We start from the raw sequence: 20,049 nt of genomic DNA on the forward strand, positions 1-20,049 counted from the left end.
GGTTCCATTGTGTCGAAAGGAAAGTATTCCACGCCTATTCGCGATAATTTTGCAGGATATACGCTTTCGCGTGCACCCCAATGCTAGACCATTCTCCTGTCGGCGCAGCGCCACAATATCGGGGAGATTTTAGTCGATGCGTTCCTCTTCCCAACCTTCCTGGCACACTCGACGTTCGCGAAATGCCAAGAAAGAACCAGAGCCAAATGCCACCAGTAATCCCTCCCCGCTAACTCCATCCCTAGAACCTTTTTTCGGTGTTAGGAGCGTCGTCGATGTTGGCACGTCCATCCTCGACGGATGTATGCGTACGTACCATCGAATCGAGCCACTCCAAAATTCCCTATACACGTCTGTCTCGTCGATGAATTTCCGAATCAGATGGGGCTTCGCCACGGTTGTTTCAGTGCAAAGACGATTCAATATCCAATGGTGAACGATACAAGCCACACGATGATGCCAGATTAATAAATGAAAGAGCTCGGCTTAGCTTTCCACTCCCGCGTGATTTTTCTTCTTCTTTTTTTTTTTTTTGTTTTCTTTTCCTTTTGTTATTCGCTTTCGCCGATGTGCTTTCGAGAAGTCAGTTAATTCGCCAAATGAATACCGTATATAGATTTGAAAAATTGAAATCCGATTTTAGGCACGTCTATGGATTTTTCTTATAACGCTTTTTCATTATTACGCATATTTAGAATGTATTTCATTTATCCAAACGAATGTGTATGAGATTAATATTTTTTTTCAAATTTATATGCTGTGAGCAAATATGTTTGTTATATGTTTGTTAGGTGTGGCGAGGATATAAATATTCGACAATTAATATGATGAAACGTTAAATAGAATTACGGAATATATCGGTATTTCAAAGATCATAAAAGCAGGAACGAGTGGAAATTTCTTTCAACCTTTTTTTTTTTCGCTTAAACAAAGCAGTCCGATTCATGAAGATTTCTATGCTATCAAACAACAATGGAAATCGAGCTTCCTACAGAAGAGAGGCGTTTGGAGCGGGTTAATCGGAATGCCGTAAATCGGTTTGAGAATTACGAGAATCCATTTGTCGATCGGGATTCGAGATTAGAGCCGCCGCTGCGTAAACAGTGGGAAATGCTGTAAACGACGATCGACCGTCCACGTACGTTCTATATAACGCGATTCATTATTTCGTAACCGCGAAAATGACCGCTCGTTAACGGAAGTATATAATATTTTGTGACAGACGACGAGCGTTAAATCGCGGTTGATCGTTCATTGTGATTCGAAATTTATATCTGCAAATGATCGATAATATTGAGGCGATCTATCGAGCGAAATGATCAAATGACAGAATAAACTGATAGGTTCACTGTAAAGTACGGATATCAACTTTGTAAAGATCAAATTGTACGATATTTCAAATAACGTTTTTCAACCGCCGATCGTCATTTCAACTTTCAAAGTGAAATATGAGACGGACGTGAAAAAGTATTCCAGTTCTATCATTTTTAAAACGAAAAAAAGAAATAAAAAAAAAAAAAAAAAAGAAAAAAAAGGAAGAAAGAAAATAGAAAAAAGAAATTAAATCGATTTTATTAGTTTTGAAAAAAGGGAATATCACCTTTTTGAAAGGAGAAATCGAAGGAAACGAAATCGTCGGATAAACCGATCGTAGAAATGATCGAATTATCGCTCTTCATCCAGCTCGAATAATGAGGGAGAAATTGAATTCATCGATGTTACCTCGGCTGAAGCTCTTGGCGTGTTTGTATCATTCGACCATAATGTCTGGCCTACCTATTCCCTCGATGCAGCATACAGAGGATCGGCAGTGGCGACGCCGACAGAGGCGGCAGTTTACGTCGGTTTGGTGGAACGGTGGAAATTGGCAATTACTAATGCGTGACCACCCCACGGACGCGACTCTTGCCAACGAGCCTCGCACCGACGATCGGCAACAATCTGGGACGCGCGTCGAGAGTTCCATTTCGATGACCATTCATCGGATCGTCGATCGAGAAAAAAAAACAAAAAATCTGAGAGAGAGAGAGAGAGAGAGAGAGAGAGAGAGGGAAAGAGAGAGAGAGAAAGAGAAAAAGAGATAGAGCAAGAGAATGAGAGACAGAGGAAAAGAGAAGAAAGGAAAAAACAGTGATAGACCCTTTACGAGCGTTCAGCCATCGTAAATTGACGACTGCGTCGAGTGGTAATTAATCAAGTAATTAAACGTCGAATCAAGCGGTAGAGATCGCGCTCCGATGCAATTTCCCTGCAACGGTTCTGTTCTTCCCATTAATTAACGACATTTGTATTTAATAGAATTCTCACTCTCGCTCTCTCCCTCCGCCTCCGATTCCGAGGAAAAACGGTTATCCGAGTCGACTTGAATCTCGTTAAGTAGTAATATCAATCATAAGAAAGACGATGCTGTGGTAAGCACATTTTATTATTAAATTCATGTTAAATGGTCAAACTGAAGATTCCATTATTAGCAAAGATTACATTAAAAGGTGCGAGAAGACAAGTTGAAAATGGACAGTGAAAGAAAAGAAGATTCTTGTGGGAATGGGAAACGTTTGCCAGTTCCATGCGGCTCTTTTAGCTTTTATCGCTTTAACCCCGCTTGCCGCACCTCTTCGATCGTTTCCAATATCCATCGATGGCTCCGTTTCTCGTCTCTGAACTTTCCTCTTTCCTTTTCCTTTACCATTCGCTTTCCCAGATCAATTTCTCGGTGTTGCTAAGAAGACGATAAAAACATATTATTTCGTTTCTTAGTCAAAATGTTATGTCATTTTTTGGAAAAAAAGAAAAACGAATTATTGTGTTATATCTTTGTTAATTTCTCCTTTTTCTTTTTCTTCTTTTTTTTTTTTTCTTTACAATAGAAACATTCAATTTTTCTTTCCATTATTCACTCATTTTATGTCGTACGTTTTATCTTTCAACGCATTTAATAAATTAATATTTCGCTTAATCGTCGTTTCAATGTATTCATGTTTTAACGAATAATCAGAATTTCCTTGGAATCCGACCAAAATTCGAGGGATAGTATAGTGGAACGTTTCACATGAAGAGATAGAATAAGAAAGAGAGAAAGAAAGAGAGAGAGAGAGAGAGAGAGAGAGAGAGAAATAGAAAGAGAAAATATAGATACACCATTGGAAATTTATAGCGAGAAGTTTTATAATGAAAATTGAGGGATTGACAAAGACAATCGGCGAACGATGTGAAAGGAGAAAGATCGTGCGGTCATTCATGGACATTATAAATCTCTTGCATTTTTAAAGCTGATTTTAGTTATAGATATATACTTTGCTTGAGCAATGCATATTTATCAGTCTTCGTCGCATCAAAAGAACGTCACTTTCGTACCAGACGATATTATCGATTAAGCGTCATAAACCATCCTGAAATTTCATCTTGGATGTTACGTATATTGAACCAGTTTTTTCTCAGAGCCTTCCTTGAGAATACTTTCAAACAAGGAAAAAGAAAAGAAATATTTGTTAATATTTATAAGATGATTGTCCAGTGTGGTACAAAATAAACTTTTGAAATGTCATTGGGTCGTGCCATGAAGAAGGTCATTTATAGAACGGAGCTTGTTGCTTCTTATTGGAGGGCTATTGATAATCCATCCGTAAACGCAATCAGTATTTTTAAATCACCCTTAACATGCTAGATTAACGAAGGTTATCGCTTGGAGATTTTGTATTATCTATTCTTTAAAAACCATAAAAAGAATATACGTAAAACGTTTTTCAGTATTTACCTTTCTATGAATTTTTGTATTTAAATATATACTATTATCGTATATATCGAATATGGTGTAGCAATATAACGAATATAATTTATTTGAATGAAGTAATTCAATTATTGGTAACTATATCTTCGTACCTTTGTCATTGTATTTGGATGAATGTAAATGGAAAAAAGAGAAGTGGAAGATAGAGAGAGAGGGGAGAGGGATGGTTAGTCGGAAACGTGAAACAACTAAGAGTGACGAGAGGGGAAGGATAGAAAATGGGTAAATGGTACGTCGACGTAACACGATTGCACGGGACGGCCTAGAGATGGATGCGACGAGGCAAATTTCGCGAAGCAGAGAGGACGGTTAAGTACCCGGCGTGTACGCAAAACCGAATTGAATTAGGAACTTCCCGCGAGCACATGCTCGAATTTGCATAAACGCCACGAACTTGCCTCGGGAACAAGGCTGAGTCCGACTGGGTATGCGTTTCATGTACGTATATATTGTTACGCGCGTATGTGTATTTGTCGATTAAACCCGTCGAAATGACCCACAGAGGGTCAGATCCAGAGAAAGCTAAAGAGTGGGAGAGAGATAGAGAGAGAGAGAGAGAGAGAGAGAGGAAGGTGGAGAGAAATCGACCTTTATCGTACTTAATCGTGTCGATTCATTGAAGTCATAAATATAATTTCAAATACTTGTGAATTCTTGTCCGAACGAAAGGGGGCGAACGTGCTCGTGATCGTTGAGATATTTCCATTACTCGTAATAATCCATATCACGTAAGATACATTAAGTAATTTTTACCGATCAAAAATGAAGATTTTTGAAAAGTTATTGAAGAACTTTAATTTTATCAGTATTCACTACTGAAAAGGGTCAGTCGTATTTTTAAGTCGTACTTTTTTTCTTTTTGACATGAATAAACTTCAAAATCATTGAACAATCTTATTATAGTTATTATATAAATTGTAAATAGTTTTGAATTATTTTGTAAGAATGTAGGACGAATTTTGTAGGGTGCATTCACGAATACGCAAACACATAAAACTATAATATGTGAGGGTATATGTATAGAACGAGATAGGTCTATAGAAAATTTGAAAAATTATTCAGTGCTTTCAGAAGTAGTTAGTAGCGAAAGTAAACATTCCATTTTCAAATCATTTGTGCAATTGAAACGAACAGATAGATGGAACAAAAAGGAAATATGTGATTGTTCGACAACGATCAATGCTACCATGAGAAAAAAGTAGAAATATCCTTTTTCATCCTATAATGTTTTTAGTCTCAATATCACGGAATTGATATCTGTAATAATATTGCATTTTACGCCTTTGTTCTGAGAGAATTTTCATCCTCGAAATATAATTCCTTTACATTAAGAGAACTTATAATCTAATAGATTCGCATAAACACTTAATAATAGATATAACATTTGTTTCTCGAATTAATCGATATATTAGCATATAATAAGTGAAATGAGTATATTAGGAATAGATATTCGATTACAATAAACAAATTTCTATTCTTTTTATCTTTTATATGGCTGACGTGAGTTTAATGGACCAAGTCTCGAGATACTTGTTCCGAAGCATTCAGTCGAATCGATGTCGAATTATCGTCGAAGCGTAGTGGTTGTCGTCATCGGGAAAGAAAAAACGGGGCGCAAAAAACGGGTATATATTATTTGAAGCATCAGTGGATGGTCGTTTCAGGAGCGACAGTTACGAATGGGAGATCGGTAAAGTTCCTGGCTCGTAGGACTTGCTATTGGTCACCGTCGAACGCACGACGTCGCTCTCGTTTTTTTTTCTTCCCTTCATTCGCGCCTTCCTACTACTTTGGAAGGGTGGAGATTCGCGAGAGAAGGGCGATGCGTCGAAAACGGTTAGATCACTATCAACGCGTACGCTCGTCCGTCATACCGCTCGTTCGCTTTTTCACTCGCTTCAACCATTTCCGTTCCTTTTTCTACGGGCGCAGCTGCAGAGCTCTTTTCTGAAGAGTAGCGGACGACAAGCCATTCGACAGCATCTATATGATACTTTTATATTGGAATCTATACGGGTCTCATAAATCTATCGACGATGGCTGCTTTTCAGCTCTAGGATCGAACGAACCAACGAGAACGACTGAGATCCGGAAGTAAATCCAACGAGGGAAAAGAGGAGCGCACGCGTACGAAAATTATATCCTCCTGATGTTCGGCCATTGTCCTTCACTTGAATTTTTCTATTTTCCCATAGGGGATCGAGAGTCGTGCGAAGAACGACCGATCCCCTCTAGTTTTTACATACTCCGTAGGTACGTACGGACAGTCCGTTCGGGCGACCCGTTCGATCGACTAATGGGATTACAGGCTTACGCCGCGGAACAAACGACTTTTTAAATCGGTCAACGATCGATGCACTCTAACTCTCCCTCTTCGATGGATGTTTAGAGTTCGTCGCTCTTTTGAGGATTAGCTTAGTCACGAACGAGTGCTGGTGCGATTCTTCTTCCTTTCCAATTTGTATTGAAACTCAGAGATATATAAAGGAGATTTGTCCGTTTTTCTTTCTTTCTGTTTTGTCTTATTATTATTATTATTATTATTATTATTATTATTATTATTATTATTATTATTATTATTATTTTCGATAGTACATTTTCTCTTACTTTTATTACGTACTATTTTTACTATCGCTCATGGAAATTTATGCGTTATGCGTTCTCACCCACATCGTTGTTTCGACGCGCAAGATCTATTTGTTAGCTATAAACTTTGGAAAATATTTCCAAGGATATTGAGGTAAGTTACGAAGTAAGGTTGTCTCACGAAACAAAGGGAGTCTTGATAGAAGGAAGAAACGCGTCACCTTCGAGATACTACCTATAGACTCAAGATACTGATTCATATTTCTACGCATGCACGCGCACTACTTTGAATTCCGCGTGAACTCCGAGCGTAACGTTTATAAGAAACGTAAAGAATAGTACTGTAGCTCGGAAAATAGAAATATCAAATTACATTAACATTTGTTTTCTAGAACATATATGACAATTGAAACACCGACGATATTCAAGGAATAGCAATGAAAGTTAGGACGATATAGTGTATCCACAGAAGATAAGCCGGAAAGAAAACATCTGACTATATTTCGAAATGTTTGAAATTTGACGACAGCGATGGAAAAAAATTAGAAGTGAAAAACATTTGCGCGCAAAATAATACAACTGCAAATTACATGAAATTCACTTTTTCGCGTAGATTCGTTCTATCTTTTTTTTCTCTCTCTCTCTCTCTCTCTCTCTCTTTTTCTTTTTTATTTTCCTCTCGTAATTGTGTATTCGTAGAAACAACATCCTTAATTCGATTCAATGAAATTAACTTTCGCAGTCGTCGACGGCAAGAGGTGCCGAGTGGAAAATCCACGAAACTTCTTTTTTTTTTATCGTTTTTCCTTGACAATTTTCTTTTACTATATTTTTCTTTTCTCCTCATTTCTTTCCCATAAAAATTCGTAGACCTGAAAATCAGAGCGTTTGTTCCATCTTATATCCCGTAAATTATACTCGTTACTTGTTTGATAATAATTTCCATTGGCGCTGAGCTCTCCGACGTTGGTTTCACGACGTTGGAAACGACTAGCGAAAGACACGGTAGAAATTGTAGAGGAATAGAAGGAAGAAGAAAAGGGCTGTGCAATCTCGACCCTCTCGCAGCTCGAATACTTCTCTCGAGGACGATCTTGAGGACATCGTCGAGAAAAAAAAAAGAAAAAGAAAAAGAAGAAATAGGGAACCCGGGAAAGGGAAAGAAAGGTTGGTATAAGAGAAATGGAAGAAAGAAGCAAAAGAAGAGGAAAAAGTAGTAGTAGTAGAAGAAGAAGAAGAAGAAGAAGAAGAAGAAGAAGAAGAAAAAAGGAAACAGAAGAAGAAGAAGAAAGGAAGAAAAAGGCAAGGAGGGTAAAGCTCGAAGACGCTCTCGAGGTTTTCCCTTCCAAAGCGGTACGACGATTTCCGGATGATTATTCTCTTGGTGGGTCGGTTTTTCGCGGAGGGTACCTATTACGAGGCGGCCGGGTGAAACGCTTGAAAAGAGGCCTGCCTCGATGAGGTTAAGATCAAAGAAAGTGCCTTCGAGGTCGCTCTTGTGAAGGGTTCACGACTGTCGGCTGGCCCGACCGCCGTCGGGACCGAATGAGGAGAATGAGGACCGAGGGGACGATGCGTCTTGAATAGAACTTCGTTTTTGTCGTTGCTACTGCTGCCACCTCTGCCACCGCAAGCCCATTCTCCACGTAGCTTTCGTCTAAACACGCTCATCGGAGGGGCCGATCCGTTTAGATTCTGTCCAATGGTTCGTCCTAACGAGATAATGCACAATGAAACGTTTCAAACGACGAGCCAGATATTTCCTTTTCTTTTCCCTCGTTCTCCTTTTCGTCTTGGCGCGTCGCTACGTCCAAAGAAAAGGGTGAAGTCTCTCCCTAACAGCCTTAGATAGTCCACTCGAAACTTTTCTTCCAATTTGTTCGAACGAAAAAGAGTGACGCCACTAATTGGACTAACGAAGTTACAACTCGAACAGGTGAAGAAGTGTAAAGAATATGAATCTTTCGAGATAGATGCGATTATGTGAGCGTTAGCTTTTCAGATTGGTCTCAATGATCGGATGGTCCCAAAGGGAGAAAGAGAAAGGGAGAGAGAGAGAAAGAGAGAGAGAGAGAGAAATTTTATTTCTTTGCTCGAATAAATAAAGCGTTAAGCGAACCAAAAGGAGTTCTCTTTCTTTTCTCCTCAATTTCTCGGTACAGCAAACCGAGGATAAAACGTTTTTCATGGTCTCGTTTCTCGAGAAAACGCCCTTTACAGTGCGCATTGCATAATAACCGATACCTTCCGTACGATCGGTCATTCTCCACCTTTCAAAAATGTTCCTCTTGTTGGAGTGGTATTCGTTCGATCTTTCGGTTCTTTCAATGTTACGAGAAAAATTTCACGGTTAATTCAATTCCACATCGGTAGCTCGATAGCATGTGATCGCGCGGGTATCAAAAAGAAAATGATTGTCGATCGAGAAACGTTTCCAATGGAACGTCCAGCAAAGTCGTTTTCATGACGACGAAGAATTGAAAGAGGGCAGAAAGGGAAGTGAGTCAGGAAGAACATCGCATTGTAAGGTTCACGAATATGGACGAAAATGAATAAGGAAACCAAGTGGATGCATACTGCATCGAAATCTTTTCAACTTTTCTCGTTTTTGGAGACAAAAACATGAAGAGTTAAAATAGCCGAGAAAAGAATGAAAAACGATATGGAAAATGAAGGATTAAGAATAGACACATAAATAATTCCTTATTTTCCTTGATACAATTTACGACGATAGATTGCACGACGGATGACATGAAATAAGATTTTTTTTTTTTTTTTTTTTTTTTGAAGAATTTGGAGGGTTACATTTTCATAACCGAGATCGTGCTTTTATCTGTGCTTCAAAATAGCTCACGAAGTAGCGCGACATCGTTCGGGGATAAATGAATCGCTTCGACGATATTATACGCACCGTCAAAAATTCCCTCTTAAGTTTTATTTCCAAAAGTTTTCCATCTCGTCGTTATCGCGTGACCGAAATAAAAAAAAGGAAAAATCAAAAAAAAAAAAAAAAAAAAAAAAAGAAAAAGAAAAAGAATGGCATCGCGATTGGGGGTAAGAAATTTTTCATAAAAGTTTGTAAGGCTAGTCACGATGTTCTTTTCACTTTATTTTACGATGAATGGAACAGATGAAAAAGTCGCATACACGATTTAATATTGTTAAAGGAAAAAAGTATCCTTCGTTATTTTTTAGTAACTATGTAACACTCGATAAAGATCGTGGGTAAAGGAAAAGAAAAAAAAAAAAAAAGAAAAAAAAAAGATGATATAAAGTCTAACTCAAAAGAGGTAAAACGAGTCCGCGACGTTTCGCGATGCTGGGCTATCGAAAAGTTGGCCGTTATAAAATGTAAAATACCGTCTTGTAGTAAACCGTTAAATTTTATCTTCGCGAATAATCGTCTTCTTGGCGTTCTTCGCGAGCAACGACGAATGATGGGCTTCGTAAACTTTGCAGACGCTCGATATAAGCCATCACGTTGCAATCCATGGAGATTTAGTTTATGGAACGAAAAGGTGTAAGCAAAGAGTTCAAAAAAAAAAAGAAAAAAAAAGAAAAAAGAAAAAAAAAGGAAAAATAAAGAGCGACGGATAGCCGATATGGATTATCAAAGAGTAAAAATCTTTGTTGGACTTTAATCGCTGTGACCGGTGCTCGGAATATCTTGTAATAAAACTGTACGGTGGAACTCGGGGGCGGGAGGGGCAAGGAGGTACGAGTTAGTAAGATGGCTTTTGAAAGAAATTCTATGAAAGTGGTAGGTGAACAAGATCAACGAGGATTAAGAGAGTCAAAAACAATTACGAACAATCCGATAGTAGAAGATATCGCAGATATGAGAATTTTTTGCCATTTAGACAATTATCGAGTTTTATAGGAAAGCTTCTATTATTATTATCATTTTTTCTATGTTATTATTTCTAGGTTAATTCAATTTTGCTTATTTTTTCTCACAGATATTCGCATATTCAATAAACATGAAAATCTCTATCTTATTTTCTCCGAATTGTATTGCATATTTGACGTTGCTAAACGAAATTATTTTTTAATGACAATACACCTCTTATGTTATTACAAATCTATATATAATTTATTTGTTTTTTTTCTTTTTTTTCTTTTTTTTTTTTTTGACAAATTATTACAATCTGTCGTAAGATAATATATATTTTTATATTTATTTCTGACGACAATTTTGATTAAAATTTCTGTTGCAAAAATAATGTTACGGTGTGTGAATGAATGACTGTAAGGAAAAAACTAAAAGCAAACATACGAGAAATAAACATAAAAAGGTAATAGTAAAACTATAAACTTTTGTTTTCAACGTTTCCAACTTTTTTAAGTTCTATCAATCATATAATAGTTTTAACTCAATTGGATGATATCAAAATGTTGAACTTTTATAAATACTATTGAAAGAATACACATTGTCGAGAAACTTGTAATACTATTATTATACAGAATATATACATACGTACATTTATTATTTAATGTTCTCCTTCATTTCAGATCTCTTTCGTTAAGTAACCTACATTTATAAGTCTGAATGTTCTCTTGTTAGATTCAATGAAGTTATATTCAAGACGTACACACGGTTCCCTTGGAAAAATCTTGGAATGGAAAGGTCTCGCGTATTAAGCACTCAGCGCTTCTCTCCTTATTCATTTGTTCCAAGACGCTTATCGTGAGCACGCGAGAGCCATATTTCTTCCTCACGCACCAAAAGCAAGTCTTTCTACGTTATAGAAACGTTCCTCGTGCTCATTTAATTTCGTTCACATAGAATCGTTTATTTTTCAAGCCGATCTCCTTTTTCTATTGACTTTTTTCGTCGTCCAGACCAATAGAAAATGTAACCAAAATGAAATGGCTTTCTATTCGCACCTGTATCGCACATTCTGTTCGGACCTATAACTCCTCGCTCGTGTGCGATTCATTCGATTCCCTGAATACGTAATTGTCCATTCTTCCTGTACTATCTATTCCTCTTCCTACCGTTCTTCTTTCATCTTCCATTACGTGGTTACTTCTTGTAGTAACACTATCGATATTACATCGTAAATTCTCCAAATGTCTACTTACGGAAGTAACAAACTATAACGGAAGTGATATCTTTTATGAATTTTTGAACGCATTAACAGACTCGATTAAGAAGTTTTGAAAGTTTTCAAACGGTAATATCTACATTGAACGAAAGTAACGTAAGTGGTTTCGATGATGGAGGAAAAGTTGAAGGGAAAGGGAGAAAAGATCGAAAAGTCGAAAGGTAGAATCGATTAATCGGCTAATGGTACGAGATGTATGTTTAATAGAAAACTTTAGTAAAGCGAGATCATTTGGTAGAACGACTTAAATACAATTTCTTTGTAACGATCAAAGTATCGTAAATGTAGTAAAGGTCGAAAAAAGAATCGAATGAAAGCGGTGATCGAAATGGCGATCGAAATCGAGTAAGCGTCGATGGTGAGTGCTTTTTGACAAAGGACTGCTCGTATCGCAGCATTAGAAGCCATTCTCGGAACGACGACAGTGTTGAAGGAGAGCGTGTATCGAATTTACCAGGGTGCTTCGTAAATATCGAATTACGAGCGTAAAGATCGAGGATTCCAATAGGAATCATTCGTTATTAGTACCAGAAGTCAATACGTTCGTTGGTGGTCACTAACGAAAGATCACGAAGGTGCTTCGAGATGAAATTAACTCTGAGAAGGATCGCTCAACTTGTGTTTGTTCAAGCACGAAAATTTCCAGTAGCGAGCAACTATAAATTTACTTTGCTACCATAAACTTCAAGAGCGTTCTATACTTGATATAAGGCACATATTATATGAGTACACACATATATATAAGTACTACCATTTAGAGATCATCATAGTTTGTAGTTCTCCATGATGGAGTTTCATATGCAATGGATTTTAAGACTTTTCCTTTTTGTTATTTGCGAACCATGCACTTTAACGTTTCGCTTTACTGATTTACGAACCGTCGTTAAACATGTTTTCGCTCGTTTCATCGGTATCGGCTATATTCTGACGATCAAAAATAAAAATACAGTTTTCATCGACAGGAAATAAAAAGTTAACCGTCGATTCGTGGCTTTACAGGATTGCTTTTCTCGAGCACGTATTCAGTTGAAATAACGTATATCGTATAAATCGATAACACAATTACAAAGCGTATCGACTCAAAACTTGGCTTTTTTGTTATAAATATCTACATATATATATATATATATATATATATATATATATATATATATACAGATATCTAGTCTAAAATTTGGTAAAACTCTCAAATATCAAATTATAAGAATAAGTACGGATCCCATTGGGAATTGGTCATTTTTTTTATTGTCCATTGTATCTATATGATACTTTTATTGCAATTTATGTTGGTTTTATCCTGAAAACACACGGAAAATTGTATAACTTGCTGTCAGATAAAGCGATAGGAAGGTAAGTTCTTATTTATTTCCGCAAGTTGAATCGATCGATTCCGGACTCTTATCTTCCACGCAAGGTAAACGAGAGTCGAAGGGTTTGCATCGGCTTCTATCGTATCTTACTTTCTCCGTAGAGTTCCTAGAAGCCGTATCTACGGAAGCAGTTTTCCAAGCATCGTAATCGTTTACAGACCGTGAGAGAAACTACGTATTCCTCTTTAAATTTCCGAGTGAATCCAATCCGATGCGTAATGCTAGACGTGTAGCACTTTTAACCGCTTTTCTAAAACCTCCCTCTCTTCTTCTGATTCTGATAAAACTTTTCCACGGCTGTTGCTCGCTGTTTGTAACTCTTGTATCGTCGACATGTCGAAAAGGGGAGAGAAACGAGAGGGTTGAAAGAGGGCACAGAAGGAAGAAATAGAAGAAGGGTGAGAGAGAGAGAGAGAGAGAGAGAGAGGGAGAGAGGGAGAGTGAGATTACCGAAGTTCACTTTTCTGGAGAAAATAAAGACTACTCGCATGGGAATCGTTCGTTATTAGTTAGCCAGCAATAAGTTTCCTCTTATTGCGGTGCAAACAATGCGTTCATTGCTTCTCGTAGCTTTGTATTAAAAGAAGACTGTTAGCTGGTCTGGATAAAATAGTGAAAGAAAGTTAAAAGGGAAAGAGAAAAAGAGAGAGAAAGATGGAGGAAGATGGAAAAAGAGTGAGTGTTGGGACTATCCCAGGACATTTCAGAGTGCTTCAAGCGAGTAATATAGAGGTACTATTTTTAAAGTTAACTATTACCAAGCAACGCAATTTAAATGGAGATAGACGAGGAGACATTTACAGAGGTGGACTTGGCCCTTTTTAGATATATCGGCACTGTCAGTGGCATAAAATATTTCTTGTTTATTTTCGAATAACGCATCCCACGTGAATCTTCATCGGAGAAATCGGCCGCGTGGCGGAATATCCTCCCTCGAATACTTTTTTCCTATCTGTCATGTTAGGCCACGTTTCCCGAGCTTTTTTAGGAACGTACTTTCGACGTATGTATGAGAGGTAAAGGGAAAAGCGATTTCCCCTCGTAATGGTATTTCCACCTGTCAACGGTTTAATATCGAAATTTCAAACGTCCTCCAGGCGCGTGGTAGAATTATTATTCGTTGCCGCATGGTATCGAAAATTCGAATTTTCACCGAACAAACGAATCATCGATCGTTCGTCATTAATTTCAATAATCACCTTCGCTATACAATTGCGATATATCATTATCGTAGGTATTATTATTAATTTAATATCGTATGAAGTACTCCGTAAATATAGATTATATTTGTACTTGTAATACATACATTTGTGGGGAAAAAGCAGTGTTCAAGCGCAAATGTAAATTGTAAATCACTTTGAACAAGCGTAACACAATGTTGGAAAGACGCGGATTTGAAATGCTGGATCGCCCGTAATATTAAAATTCACAATAGAGAAGCAGGGTGGCTAATTAACGGGAGTAAGCCGTGCGAATAAATTATTTCTCTAGATGTTCAATGTACAGAAGAGTTCGCATATATGGACATATATGGACAAGACCGAGTACACTGCATGAAAGTGCATAACCAAGAATGGAGGCGTAGGCGCACGCGCATGCTCTTGCACAAACGCGACACCAGTTTGTTCGTGACGTACGATACGTCGTTTCCATACGATTTGACGTAGCGGAAGGACGAGTAAGAGATTCACAATCAGGACAATCTCCGCGTGTCGCAGCGTCAACCGGGACACAGAGCGTACGACCGCACTACTGTCAACCTGCGTAATTAATCCACGTTTCAGCGGTGGAGGTAGGTCCGGCAGGAGCCTAAGATTTACCGCAGTCCAATTTTACACCTGTCCATCAGTGGTAGCCTCAACGATACCTTCGTGCAATGAAACTTGCATGCTTAATAATTATCAAAGCAACGAGAACGAGTTGGTGAGTGGGAGAAAACAGATTAACCTTTTAGGCCGACGACCTACTTTCTTTCCCCTACTATGAAATTGATCGTTAAGACGTTGAATAAAAAAGATACATGTTAATAGTACTTAAATGATACGATATTGATTGGAAATTTTTATCAGCTTTGTTCTAGATATAATATAAATAGTGTAATAGATATAAATAGATATGTAATAGATATAAAAGGGAGAAAAATTTTTATATCTTCAACTATTTTTAAATACTTCTTTTTTTTTTTTTTATAAAAGAGAAAATCATATCCCTTAGAATAACACGAGACAAAAATAATTTATGAAGGATCTAAAATCGGCATGAAAATTTTCAAATAAAGAAATTTCAAATAAAAGTAGAGCTAAATTCTAAGAGAAAAGCAGGATCGCGGGAGGGTTATAAAGAATGTCCGAGATTCTCGCAACTCACCGCAACACTTACTACACGAGTGGTAGTAAACCTCGGTCGCGAAGTCTCGCGGATATATTTTTCACTTGCGCCTTACTGTTTTACACGCGTGACTAATGCCGAGCGTAACGTAGGGTCATAATGAAAAACGTCATTTATATATCTTGGCGATATACGTTTATATCCTAGATGTTACATCTTACTTGAAGCTGGAATTTTATGTGTAACGTAGGCGGATACATAGGCGACCGTAGAGTTAACGACTCGCGCCTTCCACTTCTAACGAGCGTGCTCCGTGTAACGAGGGTTACGCAGGTGTTACAGCGAACGATAAAGAGTCTTACGTCGTACCCTCGCTGTGACTCCAACTACCGAAAGTATGACCTTTCGAGAGCTTTTTTCGAGCATCGTACAAGATTTAATACGACGTTTACCACGCTTTTAATGAATTCACACGGAAGTCAATGCGGTACAAGATTATACTCTTTCTATTTCGCGATAGTTCCTTATAGATGATTACATTAACGATCATAACGTTATTTCTAATGATGGAAAGGTTAGAAAATAAAATAGATCAAAGATAAATTAATTAAAAAATAATTTAATTCTTCGATTAAATGTATTATGCTTATAAAAATATCTGCAACGAGTTTTGACTGTTCGTGCTTATTTTGTTGAATCCAATATTTTTGATCGCGCCAAACGACAGTTCGCTCCGTTATTATGTCGCGAACGGAAATGTTCATAGAATTCATGGTTGGATTTAGAGCCACATTGGTACTATGGCATAACTTTGGATTGGTTTTAACGATGCGACCGACTACACGAAAAGCACTGTTCCGCGAGTACGTTATAAATCACATAGGTATATTCCCTGCAATTCTACGGTCGCCGTTCTTAATCTCTTTCATTTTCATTTCGAGCTGTCGACAAAGATCTTTAGATCTTACAAGTTTCGTGTTGGCTTGGTCGAGCTTATAAATACGTTTGTCATTTTTCTACAAAGAATTAGTTTTGTCGATAGGGATGCTTAATGTATAGTGATTTCAATGATATAAAATGTACGGGGTATAAGAAAATTAGCTAATAATAAAACGTTCGCTGTACTGTGGAAATACCTCTAGAATTACGAATAATAAACCACCCATTTGTCTTACGTAATAATACTATTCCTTCTTTAGAAATCTTTTCGTAGCCATTTTGTCATTTATATTGACCAATAAAGTTACGGTTATTATTACTTTGGGCGTATCTGAACGATATTACAAAAATGATAGTAGAGGATGGATTTTATAAATGGTTAAATGATTGTATATTCGCGATAATACAAGTCCATAAATTATCGGATACTAATGTAAATACATGTTTTAATATCTATTTATAATCGTATCTTCTTGTATACTATATTCATCCTATACGATATCCGACTGTTTGACGTCGAACATTTCGTTACTATCATGACCTGTATTTCATGATACGGTAAAAATCGTCGCGAGAAGTGTAACCATCCGTTATAAGCAAGCTTCTGCCAGGTTCCGATACTGCATCATCGATCAGAGAGTAGCATCGTGAAATATTTACATATCTGCTCGTACGCGTGAAAAATTTAAATTTGAAGTAACATAATCGATCGCTCGGCCGCTGGTGTCCCGAATTTTACGCTCGATCGAGTTCGCTTTAGAATTTTCATACATTTTCGTTTGGAACTTTTTTTTTTATTTTATCGTACCATCATCTGCCGAAACTCGATATCTGATCCGATACACGGCAGCTGTTTTTATTACTGTAACTGTAGCACCTGATGTTATCGCACTCAATCCGCAACTATTGACGCGATGGTACCGTCGCAATAAAATCATCGAAAAATAATGTTGAGGAAAACAAGGGATGTTTAGTGCAACATATCGATTTTATAGTAATGCATCTTAATCTTACATGAATTTGTTAATCAACGAATCGTTATTAAATTAATCTCAATGTATATTAGCGGAAAGAAAATGTCCACTTTTTTTAAACATTCCTATGTACAAAAAAGAGACAGGAATTATTGAATATAAATGAGAAATATTTAATTAGATTAAAAATATAAAAGAATATCATAAAAGTTATGACGATCATATTAAATATAATATGATCCGTAGTTACGTTGAAATAACGAATCTTTATATATCCATAGATTCCAACCCGTGAACCCGTTTCCGCATGAAATTGTTCATAGCAATTGCCATTATTATTAGAATAAAGTAGCATGAGAACGTATTCGGTTATGATTTTACAATGACTCAAACGTTACGTATCCCTTGTGTCTATTTAAAAGAGTTAAAGTAGAAAGTGGATGTATCTCGTCGGATGCTCGTTTAGCTTGTTTCGGTCTACTATGTGTATTAGAGTGTTCTCCTCATAATTATTTACAGAGTTTGAAAAGGAGTCGAACGACGACGGGACCGAAGAGACAGAGTTTCCGTGGTACTTCGTTGACGGTAACGTACTTGTATATATGCGTGACCAGAGTAGACGCAAACATCCGATAGTGAGCTATGTACAACGAAGAGTAGAACGATGAGTACAACGTTGGTAGTTGGAACACAACTACGAAAGGAGGTCGGTTAAGAGAGAGTGAGAAAGAGAGAGAGAGAGAGAGAGAGAGAGAGAGAGAAAGAGAGAGAGAGAGAGAGAGAGAGAGAGAGAGGAAGCGAGATGACGGTGGTCGAAGCAAATATTGCGAACGCAACGCACAAAGGTCCTTTTGCGAAATGGAAGAGCCGCGTGGCGGATAGAGTTGGACGTTCATGAAATGCATCGAGGCGGTTACCTTGTGCTTGAGTAGTCGAGCCTGTAGGCCGAATTACGATATCGAGCCGGGAATATATCGTTGCTCCAATAGTACCGCTTTCTACCTACCTATGCACTTTTAAACCAGAGCTATATGACTGACTATGCCATGAAGTTATAGCGAACAACTTCGATTACAAAGCTCTAAAGTAATACTCGAAAATCTCTGAAGCAATGGAAAAATAAACTGTGGCACTCTAGATCGATAAAAATCTCTCTCATTTTTTTTATTTGCTTTGCGAGTCAGCGTAACTTAGTTACTATTCGCTCTTTCTCTTTTTCTTTCTATCCCCTCTCCCTCTCTCTCTCTCTCTTTCTCTCTCTCTCTCTCTCTGTCTCCCTGTCTCTTTGGTTCTTTCTGTAACACTAGCTAACCGTATGATAAACGATAAGAAGTGTAGGAAAGGATCCTTAGAGAAAAGTTAGCAGCAAAGAGTATTTTTTTTCTTCTTTTTTTTTTTTTTTTTTTTTTTTTTTTTAGTTTCCTTTATAAAGTAACCATCGCAGAATTGCAAACTCGAGTTAAAAGTCGAAAGGGAAAAGTTGAGGTCAGGCGGTGGATCGAAGGAACCTCGAAAGCTTTCGTGCCCAAAGCATAGAAAAGTTCGGCAGAGTGGTGGTCGAAGGTATCATGGGCATTATGTGATCCGAATCTCGGGTATTATTCTATAATCTATTCGAGCGGATGATAGTGTTGGCGATGGCGGTTAGGGGCGGTTGCACGCGGAGCCGTAGCCTCGTTCGGTTTGTGCACGCTATCATCCATGAATAAGCGCCCTTGCTACGTTTCTCTCCTATCTCCACTCTCTTTGCCCTCTCACTTTCTCTCTGTCTCTCTCTCTCTCTCTCTCTTACCCTTTTCCGAACACGTTCTCACTTGCGCGCCTGTACGATCGCAAACGCACACACTGTTTGACCCGGGGGATAGGTATGTCGGTGCACCCTCACCTGTTATACACGCTCAAGCACGCGTTGTTACTCCACCTCCTTTCCTCGTTATCGTTCCTCCTTGATTATGGTTGCACATACCAGCGATGGTGAGAGGGCGAAGTCTCTTCGTTGTTAATGCTTATTTACCGTGTAATGCAAAGGGTATCGTATATGCGAGAGCAAAGGAGCTATGGCTATGAACGTTGAAGGATATCTAAAGGGACAGAAGGAGAAAGAGAGAGAGAGAGAGAGAGAGAGAGAGAGAGAGTCGATACTAAGCAAAGAGCTCTGAGGGACGGAGGAAGATAGAAATGGAACAGAGCGAAACTACGTTACTTTGATTTATGAGGATTGTAATGAAGACGAGAGAGTGAAATACCTACGTTTCACTACCTGAAACGCATTCGTGGATACTTATTCGCTATACCTTTTGGGCTTTTCTTACTCTTTATCTTTCTTTTTCTTTTCTCTCATCTCCTCTCTTAACGAGTGCTATCTACGATTCTAATGATCACGACGATGCGCATACATTAATTTTACTAAAGGGAAATGATTAATGATCAGTACGTCGACGACGCCAAGAGAGTTCTCGCGTAACGATGCTGGATTTAATATTCCTGCGAATTCATAATGTTAACCGATGAAACATTGATTACCAATTTCATTATTATTGTAATGTTTTTTTTTTGTCGATTCTAATCTTTGTCTATAAAACGTAGAAAGGAATATAAGAATCCATCTAAAAGTAATAAATCATTTATAAAACATATTATCCATCCGCAGATAAAATCTTTGAGTACACAAATCCTACAACGAGTCCATTTTTGAAAAACTATATAACATATTCTACGTTAATACGTTCGTGTGATAATCTATACTTTATTCATGTATTTTGATCGGGAATATCAGAGCAGAGAAGTTCCTAGGGCTTCCTAAAGCACTCAACCGGAATAAACAACGTCTCAGTTCGTTCGTTTTCGTTCTCTTTTTAAAGAATTCGTTCGTAAAAGTTTCCCTTTCTGCTTTATAGTGCAAATGCCAGTACGTGGGAAGGGATAACGATAAAGACCGTGAATCGAGAATAAAATCG

At 37.7% G+C, this 20,049-nt stretch overlaps 1 protein-coding gene across 3 annotated transcripts in view; it reads right to left on the reverse strand.

Annotated features, from left to right (window-relative positions):
- The window catches only part of LOC124427551 (nephrin-like), a 283,707-nt gene that overhangs the window by 148,876 nt on the left and 114,782 nt on the right, over window positions 1-20,049 (reverse strand). Inside the window, exon 2 of one of the 3 annotated variants that reach the window (XM_046970582.1) lies at window positions 1,777-2,719. The exons of 1 other annotated variant lie outside the window; for it this stretch is intronic. In XM_046970582.1, the coding sequence (XP_046826538.1) occupies window positions 1,777-1,796 (20 nt within the window). In that variant the 5' untranslated portion in view covers window positions 1,797-2,719. Of the gene's footprint in view, window positions 1-1,722; window positions 2,720-20,049 lie in introns of all 3 variants that reach the window. One more of the 3 variants, XM_046970581.1, reaches the window with a different exon arrangement.

This window comes from Vespa crabro, chromosome 10 (genome assembly GCF_910589235.1).
Source record: "Vespa crabro chromosome 10, iyVesCrab1.2, whole genome shotgun sequence".
In the NCBI taxonomy this organism is placed as follows: Eukaryota; Metazoa; Arthropoda; class Insecta; order Hymenoptera; family Vespidae; genus Vespa; species Vespa crabro.